General features: G+C 38.6%; 1 protein-coding gene across 2 annotated transcripts; it reads right to left on the bottom strand.

Moving 5' to 3' along the window:
• Positions 1-21: 21 nt before the first annotated feature.
• ift57 (intraflagellar transport 57 homolog (Chlamydomonas)) lies at positions 22-11,101 on the bottom strand. 2 transcript variants are annotated; one of them, XM_056391403.1, is made up of 12 exons: positions 10,946-11,101; positions 10,557-10,730; positions 9,697-9,871; positions 8,322-8,440; positions 7,895-7,985; positions 7,497-7,565; positions 5,819-5,941; positions 5,225-5,296; positions 3,737-3,868; positions 2,880-2,942; positions 654-720; positions 22-536 (listed from the first exon to the last, which is right to left on the bottom strand). In XM_056391403.1, the coding sequence occupies exons 2-12, from the start codon at positions 10,709-10,711 to the stop codon at positions 355-357; spliced, it is 1,248 nt and encodes a 415-aa protein (XP_056247378.1). In that variant the 5' UTR covers positions 10,712-10,730; positions 10,946-11,101; the 3' UTR covers positions 22-354. The 2 variants fall into 2 exon arrangements, with proteins under 2 accessions (XP_056247378.1, XP_056247379.1); XM_056391404.1 differs by having other exon boundaries at positions 10,557-10,727; positions 10,946-11,093.
• Between the last annotated feature and the right edge of the window lie 1,797 nt (positions 11,102-12,898).

Here is a 12,898-nt window from a genome sequence, read left to right as displayed (position 1 = left end):
AGATTTCAAATGGAGAAGATGTTGATTGTAAATTGGTATCAAAATTTATTTTATGTTCATATACACAAAAATGGCTCTAAATGTTATCAATACAAAAAGAAGCTACAAAATAAATAAGGACAAAGAGTGAAATCAATGAACTGTTCAACTAGAAATGTTTTATGAGCTAACAGCTGCTGGGCCGAGGCAGAGAGAATCTTTTAAAAGTATAAAAAATATTTTCTCAGAGATTACTTTTCTGGTTTTAAAGGAAATTCTAGGACGTTTTAAAGATCCAACGTCATGAGATTCAACATTTCAGCCTCAGTTCAGGTCAGAGAAACAGGAGAGGAGCATTGAGTGTTGGTGATCAGACTAAGTGAAGGGCCCAGCAGCGGACTCAGGGATGTTGGTGGCGTGCATGTCGCGCGTCATGTTGGACTTCTCTTTGAGTTTGGCCTGCAGCAAGGTGTGCTGCACAACGCCGATCCTCACGTCCATCTGAACGATCTCCTGCTTCAGCTTCGTCAGACTCTGCTTGATCTTCACCACCGGAGCTGAGGGATGAGCACAGAGACAGGCGGTCAGGTTGCTTAGCAACATGGAAAACTCAATAATAATTTGAGAACCAAATCCAGACAGTTAATTTCTTCAAACAGGCTAAACAGCTTCACCTCCATCAGACATGCTGCTGCCTTTCTCCTCCATCTCCTGCTTCACCTTCTCCAGCTCCTCACTGATCTGAAACACAGACACTATCATGAACAGTCTCTGTCTGCAGGTGATAAAGCAGTGAATCACTTCCTGTAAAACAGGAAGGAGTTGTCATGGTTTTAAATGAATCTCATCTCCTGCTTATGACACTGACTTTATTCTGATTGTTCTTTATTCCTCTTTGTTCCTCTTGCCTTGATTTAATAATCCTCCATTTACATGTTTTATCATGTTACTGCTCTTCTCATGATTTTTGTTTATCATGTTCACAGTGAAGTAGTACTTCCCTTATAATTTAAAGACATTCAATTGACCATAAATATATATTTAAAGGCCTAGTTAACACATTTTTGTCACTGATTGGATAAAACTTGCAGCTTTATTCACATATACATAGTATAACTAAATAAAGAATCTGTTATCTGTGTAAATGAAAATAATGAATAAATAACTTTTATCACAAGCTCCACTGAATGAAAACAGTCAAGTGTAGATAGATAGATAGATAAATAGATAGATAGATAGATAGATATATACCTTATTTATCCCCTAGGGGAAATTCATGTGTCCATTAGCTCATTGTTGATGATAATAATAATAATAATAAAAACAGTTAATAACAAATGAACAATAATAATTAGATTAGTCATGTGTCTCTAGCATCTTACATTAAAAATATAATTAATATATCTAATACCGAGCTTGAATCCTCCAGGTGAGTGTGCGACTGTTAAGTGAAGATCTGTAAATATTCATATATTAATGTAAATCCTATCAGAGAGAGAAAGTAACTATATTGTCTTACAGAATGATTATCTATGTGTATTAATCATCTTTATCAATCATGTCTTAATGTAAGACTGTTGGCCATATGATTTATTTATTTATTTGCAGTTCACTCATTAGTGTTTAAGTTTCATTTGATTATGGTTTTCTTTAAGACTGAATTGTTTTATTGAGACTGGGCTTGTATCCTCCAGATCTTGTAGTGCTTGTAAGCGATTACAAAAGAAGTCACTGAATCATCATTGGAGCTGTCTGTGTCTCTTTGTTGGAGTCAACCAGTCAACTGCCAGCCATTACTTCAACATGATCTTCTATACAACACAGACACTGGAACTGTCATGTGGAAAAAGAGATTTACGGGGTATTTCAGAAACAGACTGAACCCCGTTACACAAGCAGGACAGGACAGTGTGGTGATGTGTTTTTATCACAAGATGGCGCCTACTGATCTGATCAGGAATCAACAGAAATTGACTCCATTCTTGCATCTTCCATAACATGTCTAACAAAACATCTAAAAGGCCACAGAGACATAGGATAAGACATAAGACAGAAGCTCTGGAAGTTTACCTGCCGAATGACGACAGGTCAGAAGGTGAAAAACAACAGGAAGTCTAGAGACTAGACTCAAATTAACAGTATTCACTTTAACGTCACACACTACAATTATTACTCAGTAAAACACGGCAGCAACGTTATCAACAAATTGATAAATATCTTATATATATATATATATATATATATATATATATATATATATATATATATATAAAAAAAAGAATATTATAATATAGAATATTAAGAGTAGCAGCACTAAAAAAAAAAAAAAAAAAAATGGCTGAAACCAGAGGCACCACAAAGCAAATGGAAGGATACAATTAATAAAATGTATAAAATGGACATAATTAATCACAAGATCAGGAATCAAGCAAAACCATTTGACATAAGATGGACTAAGATCCAGAAAACAAATATTATTCAAAATTAATATTAATTAAAAAAAAAGAAAAAACGTTTAAAATTATTTAAACCTGTCTTATTCGTTATTATATTTTTCTCTCTCTTTTATTTATCTAAATAAATAAATAAATCAAAATAATAAAACTTTAATGTACTTGTTTAATTAGCTTAAGTAAGTATTTGTGTGTATGTATATACAGTACATATACACACACACACGTTTTTGGGTGGGGGGACATATGCTGTAGATGATGTAGTTGTTAACTCTGTTCTGTTGAGAAATAACCACTGTAAGGGAATGCAATCTAACAAATAAAGAGTATAAAGTCACACAGTCTCAAACTATGACGATGTTTCTACTTGTAGATTGTTATTATTATTATTCACACAGACAAGACTGTTGAGTGATTAAAATGCAGCTGGGCGATGCGTTCACTGACCTCAGCCAGGACTCTGGTTCTCTCTGTCACTCCTCCGCTGGCCTGCTGGTATCGCTCCTTGGCCTGGTGGAGTAAAGATGTTTGAGATCAGGTTTCTGCTGAACGTCCAACACATTTATATTTTCATTTATGTTACATGAATTGTGTTCGCCACATGTGAATGACAGCTAAAATATCAAATCTAAATCTACATGTACATGTACTGTACACACACATATATATATATATATATATATATGATGACAGACCAATTTGTACATTTTTCCTGTGTTTTCCTTGATCATCACATGGAATTATTAGTTAATTAATACTGTGAAAGTATCAAAGCCTCAGTCCACAGAGAAATGCACACAGCCTGTATTCAGAAACTGAGCCTTAAAACCAGCTGTCAGGAATTCTGGAACTTTGTGATGTCACAACAAAGCAGTTACTGCCCTCAACCATGCCCCAAGCCCCACCCAGTGTTTACCTGAAATCTGCTATATTTTTATTGGATAACTCAGAAAACAGTCAGCCAATCAGAAGAGAGGCCCAGAGCCTCCTCTCTTCTGATTGGCTCACCAACCTGTTGTTACTAGAGCTCCAGAGAGAAGCCTGAGAGAGGAGATGGTTTTTGGTTCTTAAAACCACAAATATATCTTCTTATGGATCAACACTTTGGAAAGTTTGTATATTTGATGATAAAAACACAACTGCACCAGCTTTGTGGTGTTGCTGTGCAAAATCTAAATAGCTATCAAATAAAACACAAAGGTGTTTAACAGCCTGCTCGAGCACACAGGTGTGTGTGCTGCAGGTTTCAGGTACAGATGTGAGTTCCAGGTGTTTTCAGCTGCAGGTGTGTGTCTGGTGTTTACCTCGCTGAGTTTGGCCTGAGCGCTGCGGTACTCCTGGATCAGATGTTCCAGCTGGTTGTTGATGTATTTCTCCCGGCTGCTCACCTTCTCCAGAGTCTTCCCGATGTCCTCCTGCAGTTTGTCCAGGTAGCTCTACAGAGACAACAGAGGACATTAAAGATGTCTCCTCCTGAGTCCCCCTGTCACTTTTAACTTTCAGTCCATAACCTTTTTTCTATGTGGAAGACAAAACTGCTCTAAACTAACATCAAACGTGTCTTATTTCTTAGAGGAGACAGCAGGGATTATTTCTTATGTGGGTGTCAGGTGATTGACGGGAGGCTCAGTGTAACATTATGCAAAGTTTATAAGAAAATACACGACTCAGCAACAAATAAGTAAACACTTCTGCCACAGAGGAGCTCACATCTTGTCACACTTTAGCAAATTAAGAAAAATCTAATTATCATAGCGTGGGGATCCAGTGCAGGCTGACAGGTGTGGTGGTGTAACATCAGCTGTTTCCCCCAGAGATCAGGCTGAAGACAAATGAGCTGACTGTTCACATTCACTGTTTCACCTGTGTAATTTGTTTTCCTGAGCTCTCACAGCTCCCGCTGTCTGCAGCATCATTGTTGGAAATATAAAAACACACCTTATTGACTTGCCTCTATAATCTGAGTTTTCTTGCTTTGCTCTGTTTCTCTTCTTCATTGTCAGTTTCCTTCAATTCAAGCTTTACTTGTTATTTCAAACAAAAGAATGCAGCTCAATATAAAATTGTTGCTATGAAGCGATTTCTTTTGCCAGGATCATTTGTCTAAGCTTTGTAGCCAAGAGAAGGAACATAATGGTAGATCACTTGCTATGTTATATGTGCCTTGTGTTTAGAGTGCATGGAGAAAGAAACCTGCAATGCTTTTATACAGATTTAGAATGGGGTAGTGGTGCGCTTAACACGCATGTGGCTTAAATAAGTATTACATAAGCAAAAAAAATCTTTGTAGAAAAATAAAATCAAAAATCAAATTTTTTTTTATGTGTAAAAACAACCTCTGAATATGGAAGCGCTGAAAGGCAATCGATACGTTTTTTTTCATCTGTATAAACAACGACGAGAGGCAAGTGACCTGGGGGAAAACGCTTTTTGTTTTTCTTTCTTCCCAGAAAGACTCACTTGCCTCTTGGGGCTATTTTTCACAGATGGAAAAAAAACAACTTAGAAAAATAGTCAGGGCAAAAAATACATTTTCAGATGCCTTTCAGGGCTTCTGTACATTTTTAACAGGACATATGCAAAAACATAAACAGGCGGAGATCATTCAGGGCATCTGTACGATGAAAACATTAATACTAGGTACGGAGTAACGAAGGTTTGTAGCGACGATGAACCCAGTAATTAAAATAAGAAACAGAGGAAAGTGTTGATACAGTCCAGCAGGTGGCACTCAAGACAGACATAAAGGCAGTCTCAGCTGCTGCATTATCAAACCAGGTCAGTGAACTCACCTTGGCCTCTTTGAGTGAGGACTTGATCCCGTCTCTATGTTGATGCATCTGGTCCACATGGATCCTCCAGTCCTGCAGACCCACACACAGACTTGAGACTAGTCAAAAAACAACTGAAACAAACACAGCGGGAATAAGGCGGGAAACTACAGCGACATCTGAGTCCTAGCCTTCAAATCATTAACACTCATTTATATACAAAAGATTTTCCATCAAATAAATATCACATAATTTATAATCTGATTCATAAGGTTTATTCTTACATATTCACACATATTTATCTATCTTAATCTAATTCACCTGTTATTTTTTTCTCACCTTATGTTGCTGATATTAGGAGCCATTTTTATTTTGAAAGGAAAATACCATAACATCTGTATGTATCTGCAGCTGATGAAACGTCCCACAACAGTTCAAATATTCCCACAGTATAATTTAGAGTTTATGTTTGTGAATGTGTCTCAGAACATTTTACACATGTAAATAAATACATTTATATGCATACTGTATATATTTTCAAAGTTTAAGGTTTGATGAGAATCCACTATCACCTGTAACCTCCAGTAAGCAGGTGGTGCTCAGGTGAGCCTGTACCTTGTTGTCTGTCCTGATGGTGACTTTGAGCTGAGGCAGGACTCTCTCCACCTCCAGGTTCCACTCTGCTGCATCAACTGTCGACTCCAGGATCTCGTCTGGTTTGGAGGACGGTTCTGCTTCCTGTCAGAAGAACAGACAACAGGATATACCATATGTCTGGCAAAATTCAAAGTGACAAAAGTGAAAAGGAGCCTCATGTTTCAGCTGGCTGAAAACGAAGCCGTCAATAAAATGTGCAGTAATTCAAATTTAAGGGTGATCCCCAAGTTGAGGGTGACCCTCATTTACAATGACACCAACATGTAAATTACAAATATAAAAGATCAGCTAGAATTACCACCTTGCGGTTGTATGCCTCTGCCAAAACACTGTCTTGTGTTCTCCAGATATTATGTTCACAAGGCCAAAATCAAGATTTGTGAGGTCATCGTGACCTTGACCTTTGACCACCAAAATCTAATCAGTTCATCCTTGAGTCCTAGTGAAAGTTTGTGCCAAATTTGAAGAAGTTCAGTCAAGGTGTTAACGAGATACTATGTCCACAAGAATGAAACGGACAGACAACCAACCGCCGAAAAATATGGCTCCTGCTCCGACTGTCGCTGTCAAACAACCTCAGAAGTAGTTACCATGGGAGATACAATCGTACAAATTCAACAACCATAGACAGTTATTAAGTAGATTCCTGAGGTGTCCAAGAGGTTCAAGAGTTTTCAGTTTTAGATTGCAGGAGAATCTATGATTCCTTCAAAGGTCAGTCTTGGAGAACCAGCCAATCACTGGAGTGAGTTAGAAGTGGACCAGGTTTCCAATGCAGCACAGATGTGATTTATGATACTTTAAAGATATACAGACACCAATGCTGACCAAGCTTATTATAGAGGATATAGTGGTAAGTGTACTAGCTACCACCAGTGATGAACCTCAGGGCTGAGAGGTAAACAGACTCTAACGGCAGAGGGGGCAGCAGCATTTCTGTGGATTTCATCAATATAGACAAGGACCAGGAGGAAAACTGGTTCAACAACCCCCTCTTCCTACAAATCAAATGAACCTGATTTCGTTTCTGTTTATAACTTTGTTGTAGTTTGACAACAAGGTCCCTGACGTGGTGTTTGAATGTAAATTTGTCATTAAACCAGATGCCAAGATACTCGTCTTATGTTACCCTTTTGATATTCAAACAGTAGTTGATTACAGCATTCTGTGTTTTGAAATTTTGAGAAAAACATACATTTACTTTTATTTGCACAAAGATAACTAACTAACTTAAGATAACAAGTGTTATTAATAAAGCATGAAAGGAAAGTTGTAGATTCTCGGTGGCTGATTGACCAGAGTCAGAAACACAGCACAAAATTGTCTTGTCTATGTAAAGATGAGTTCGTAGGAAAGAGACCATTTCATTAATGTAAATGGTCAGGACAGGGCCCAGAATGGATCCCTGTGGCACACCTGTTGTGACCAGCAGGAATCCAGACCTGGACCTTCATCCCAACACCCACCCCCAATCGCCTGTAGTGCTTCCAGAACAAGATCAATGGATAAAAGCTGAATCATTAATAGTGGAGGGGATTCCTATGGATCCATCCTCAGATAAATGCGCAGGAGAGACAGAATGTTTACTGAAACCTGAACCGACATTGTTCGGTTCTGATACTAAAGGTGAACTCACAGTGTGAGTGGTCCGTAACTTCAGAGCCTCCAGATCCATCACGTTCTCCTCCTCCTCATCAGGCTCTTCCTGAGTTTACACACAAACACAAGACTTGTTAATGAGCTGTGGACAGCCTCTGCCTTACATCACCCCCGTGTGCTCAGAGGAATATCACAAATCACATACATGGCTCCTTTAGAGAAAAAAACTTCTGATAGAATGTGATGAATCACAGTTTTAGGTATAAAATTTTAACTGGCACTCAACTCTGGTCATGATGTTAAACACAGGTAATAAAATACACAAATCTTTCTGGGGCTAAAAAAGGTAAAAAATCATAAGAGTAACTGCTTAACATTTTGGATGAAGAGTGCAACAAAGAAGAAAAAAGAAGTTCATACAGCTGAGACACCTACTATCATCTCCTCCTCGACTTTGCTGAGTGTGAGCTCTGCGTCGTCCTCAATCACAGACTCTTCTTCTGTGGTTTCTGTTGGGTACTTTGGTCTGAAAGAAAGAAACAAGACACGAGGTCAAAACACAAAAAGTTGGCAACATAATTTCAGGTAAACACAGATCTCCTCATGTGCACTGTTTAGTCTGATACTTGTTGTGCTGCACTCACTGTGAGACCCTGAGGATTACAGTTAAATATCAGAATCTGATCTGAAAATATCAAAATCAAAACCAGAAGTAACAAGCAGCTGGATAAAAGGAGGTTAAAGGTCAAGGTCCTGGTGCACAGACTGATAATCCTGCGACTCTAAAACCATGATACAGGAACATGTCCATAAACAGAATGACACAGGAATGATTTGGCTAGAGCAGAACATGTCTGAGTACCTTCTGAAGGAGAACCCCTTCCTCCTCAGAGCCTCCTCAGCCAGTCGGTCCAGCACCAAGCAGACGTACTCGCCTGAGCCTGACTTCAGTTTGGAGGGCGGGAAGTCCACCTTGACACCCTGATGGACGCAGTGATGAGTCAGACAAGTCTCCTACATTCTCACATCCCTGAGTCCTTATAGTAAAACAGCAGATGACAACAAGGAGCCGGAGTCGACTTGAGATTGAGGTCAGGATCAAAAGCACAGCGACATATTTTATTCATGGTTACATATTTCATTCATCTGTTTCATTCACTATTCATCTGTCAAGTTACAGAGCGTCTGCAACTTTCATCAGGGGTAAATGTGAGATCTGTGACCTTTTTAAGACCTTTTCACTCTGAGTTACATGAAGCAGACGCTCAATTTTTAAAGAGGAAAATGAAAACGTACTGTGAAGCTGTAAGAAGACAGGATGGTGCCACTGGGGCTGAGTAGTGAACGTCAGTATTTAGTATAAACCAAAATGTGTCAGAGTAAATAAAACTGTCACTGAGCCTTGGTAATCAAATAATCTCTAAGTAGGATTAGATGTTGTTTATTTGATACTAATGTGTGAGTATGAGTTTCAATACAGAGACCAATACAACACGTTTTTCCTGAAACATCAGAATTACACATTTAATAATGCTTTAGTTTGTTGATTTAAATCAGGAATTCTTTCATCTAAAATTAACTCAACAAGATTATGAAACTCGTCAGACTTTTAATTACTTTTTTTTTTTCAACATAAAGGAAAATATGTTAAGCATTGCAATTCAATATCCAGCCTTGATTCATAGTTATAGTCTTCCTCACTTTTATTTGATCAAAATTCTTTCAATTTTTTCACAGTTAATATAAGAATATAAAATTTCAGGATAAAAAAACATGCTGTATGGCTGTTTTTCTTTAGACAACATTTAACATTTGACAACTTTTGCCTCTTTACTGGCTTTTGTTGAAAAAGAAGGATATATATTTATATATTTATTTTTAAAGTAAGCTAGTCAGCACTGAATCTCTGGATTAATCTTTTTAATGCTTTTTTCTTTGTTCATTTTGTCTGTCCTTTAAGTTACAGCTTCATCTCCAAGTGTCAACAAATGAGATTTTTATAACCTTTTTAATGGCAGTGAGAATGAAATAAAGACAAATTTGCCACCTCTAAAACTAAATCCAACATATTAAAAGATTGATTTCACTTCTTTCAAAATATTTTACAGCCTTGATCTTAAACAGGAGTTTTGTTTTCATGTCAGGACCTGCAGACACTTTTAGAACGGCGACTCTGACTACATCAGTGAAGGATGTTTCTGTGTTTCATTGCTCGCACAGAGCTGAACATCACTTACAAACGCCCTGAGCTCTGCAAGGATGTTGGACACGGTGGCGTTGGGTTCGTCGTACTCCTGAGGCTCGGTGAACGGCCGCCCCGCCATGTTGATGAGCCACGCCGCGATGATGGTGAACATGTAGAACTGCTCGCCGGGGTTGGATCCCAGATATGGACTGGAGACAAAATAATGTCTGACGAGGGAAAACAGAGATCATGAGAAGAAATGAGCCAGGAAGATTCTCCCTCCTCTAAATGGGTTATTCTTTTTAGACTCTTTCTATTACTTAGTGTCACATTTATGGTTCCCATCATTCCCATCTTTTATTTCTATGTTGTTTTATTGTTCTGGCAGATGTCTATGTGCTACATAAATACAGATTAATTTATCTTATTATCAATCAAAAACAACACACTCAAAAACACCTAGATGTGGTTGTTAATACTGACACTGGCCTATAATATTCAACATCTGATTTACTATTCTCCTTAAACAGTGGAGTAACTCCAGGCCTTTTCATATCACATGTTGATTTACCCTGTCATATGGTCATAGTGTGGGGAAATTAATTTACATTTCAACATTGTATTATTTTCATTTTGTACTCTATATTTGTGATGTCCGCAGCAGTAACAAAACCATAATTGTGATTAGGACATTATGGTAAATTATTTTCACCCGTGCACAATATATGTTTCACACAGTACATGTTTCACTCATTTCTGGTGAAGCAATAGTAAAATTAAACACTAACTGGTATGGCTGGGACATTTGAAGGACTTTTTTGCCCAGTTAACTTTACTAAAACATCAATTAGTCACCTGTGAGATTTAAAAGCTTAAAAGCTTTAACTAACTATCAAGTGAAGGTCCTCTCACCTGGACAGGTTCTTCATGTTGTGTTTGGCCAGAACCTCCTCCTCATAATTTAACACCTTCAGCTTTTCCAGTAAACACTCCATCACCACAAACACCTGGTGAACTGCTCCGGGACCGCGGTCATCTTCATCTCCCCGTCTACCGTCATCCGCCATGTCTCCACTTCACCGGCTGCTTTAAATATCAAAAGAAAAAGACCAGACCCAATGACTTCTTCTTGGACTCTCTCGACCGGCTGGGGTGTGCTAGCCTGTGCTAGCCCGGTTTGTTTGGCTTCCCCCTCCGTTGTCAGGCAACCGAGAGCTAACGCTAGCTGGCTAGGTAGTTAACGTTAGCCGCTAGCAAAATCATGCTACAAATTGTGGTTCAAATCCGTAACTCAAAAGTACCTGTCAGTCTGCAGGATATAAACACATCAGCAAGTCAGAAAGTTTACGACTATGGACATTAAAGTATTGAAATCCTCTACAGTGAATCGCTGGAAGTCACTGTTAGCTAAACTGTCAACATCGGCGTCAGGTCCTTCTTCATCTTCCGGTTTGTGTTTCGCAAACAACGAATTGGCGCATTACCGCTACCTACTGGTATGGAGTGTGGATGTCTGCTCTTTATATTATTCAAAAAATAAAACAAAATAAAATAAAATATACTCAATCAAATTAGTTAATCAAAGATTCTGAAGTAGGATTTTATAAAACTAATTTTTTGAGTTCTTTTGTAGAATATCTTTACTTTTATCTTTATGAGGCTTTAAATCATTTGCCTTCTGCCTCTTATTTCTGACAATGTAGTTAGTATAGCACTGTGCAACAGTGTAGTCACATCTACCTGTATTTATTATTATTATTATTATTATTATTATTATTATTATTATTATTATATAGGGAGTTAGAGATGTTGGTGGTGGGAATGTGATTTGTTATTTGTGCTTCGTTTTGCTTTGTGTTACAGATAACTGAGAGGTGACTGCACTGATAAACACTCGTATATCTTTGTCACACTCATCTCTTCCATACATTATATAAATTCAACCTCCACACAACCTTATCCAGTCAAGCATGATACACACAGTTTCAGTCTACAAATACACACAGTCTATATAAGTGTATGTGTCTATTTGTATGTGTGTTAGTGAATAATTCATATCTCCACCCTCCCCTGTGGAGAAGCAGGCAGTGTTGGAAGAGAGGGGTGTGTTTGTTTCATCTGGATGCTGCTCCCTGCCTGTCGAACACACAGGTGGAGCTCCCTGGTGACTGTGATTGATTGACGGGCGTGCTGACCGCCTGCTGCATCGCTGATGACGCTCAGCGAGCCGCGTCCCCCCCGCTTCAGCGACGGCCCTAACTCACCACCAGCTCATCTGAACTGAGACATGTAATCACACAGGCACAGCATGGGGGTGGGGGGGAGTGACACAGACACGTTAAAGGAGTGTTCAGACATTTTGTAAAATAAGATAAGTCGGGTAAATGAGAAGAGAGATCTCAGGGAGAAATCCGAGCTAGGTTTATCCTAGCTTAGGACAAGGACTGGCAGCAGGGGGAACTGTTAGCCTAGCTCCATTAAAAGAGAAAAAACAAAACTTCCAATAACCAAAGAGGTGTGTTATTTACATGTTGTATTTTATTTACAGACATTGCGATGTTAGCACCATTTAGCATTGTTAATCAACAACAGCATCTCAAAGTCCTGAGCTCATAAGGCGGGGGGGGGGGGGGGGGGGGGGCTCTGTCCTAATGCTACTGATTTGGTGCAATCGGTTTAACAAATTAACACCCAAGCAAGTTAGCCTTAGTTAACAAGCCTCTCCAGACATGTTGACTTGTCACAGCAGAAAAAGCACTAACGTTAACATTGGCTCAGTTCCATCACGAATCCCAGTAAACTATCCAGTGAGCCGGTATTCACAGCCTCTCTTAATACACCTGCTCATTTACCATATATTTCTTATAAAGACAACGATGGCTGAAGCTCTTGATAAGTAAACAGCTGTTAATGCTAACACTTGCTTTGTAGCAATAGCAAAACTTACAAATAGCTCCTTTAACCCCAAGATAAAATTCCTTTTGGAAGATAAGTTTCGGTTTCAGAGTTGAAATCAAATTATTGTTGCTGCCAAATTAGTTATGGTTCGTGGGTCAGTCCATTTGCGATTTCCAAGGGGTGTTGTTAGTTGTGTGTTCCTCTGTCAGCACACCTGTTTTAAGTATATGGTTTTGATTGGCCAGACCTGTTTCACTGCAGATAGAAATATTTTCAATGTGAAGGGGGCGGAGTCATCTGTCATAGTGAATAAATATGAGCTTGTCTGGTTTCCAGGAGAGTGAGCTAACCACATC

Source organism: Seriola aureovittata, chromosome 12, assembly GCF_021018895.1.
Source record: "Seriola aureovittata isolate HTS-2021-v1 ecotype China chromosome 12, ASM2101889v1, whole genome shotgun sequence".
NCBI lineage: Eukaryota > Metazoa > Chordata > Actinopteri > Carangiformes > Carangidae > Seriola > Seriola aureovittata.
Note: the sequence above shows the minus strand (reverse complement) of the source record. Positions and strands in the feature narration are given on the sequence as shown.

Excerpts from the sequence above, each read along its gene's own strand:
- ift57 (XM_056391403.1), bottom strand. The coding sequence starts at position 10,711 with ATGGCGGATGACGGTAGACGGGGAGATGAAGATGACCGCGGTCCCGGA. Across the intron at positions 7,566-7,894 it reads AAGTCGAGGAGGAGATGATA|GAAGAGCCTGATGAGGAGGA; the intron begins GTAGGTGTCTCA and ends GTGTAAACTCAG. Across the intron at positions 5,297-5,818 it reads CCATCAGGACAGACAACAAG|GACTGGAGGATCCATGTGGA; the intron begins GTACAGGCTCAC and ends GTGGGTCTGCAG.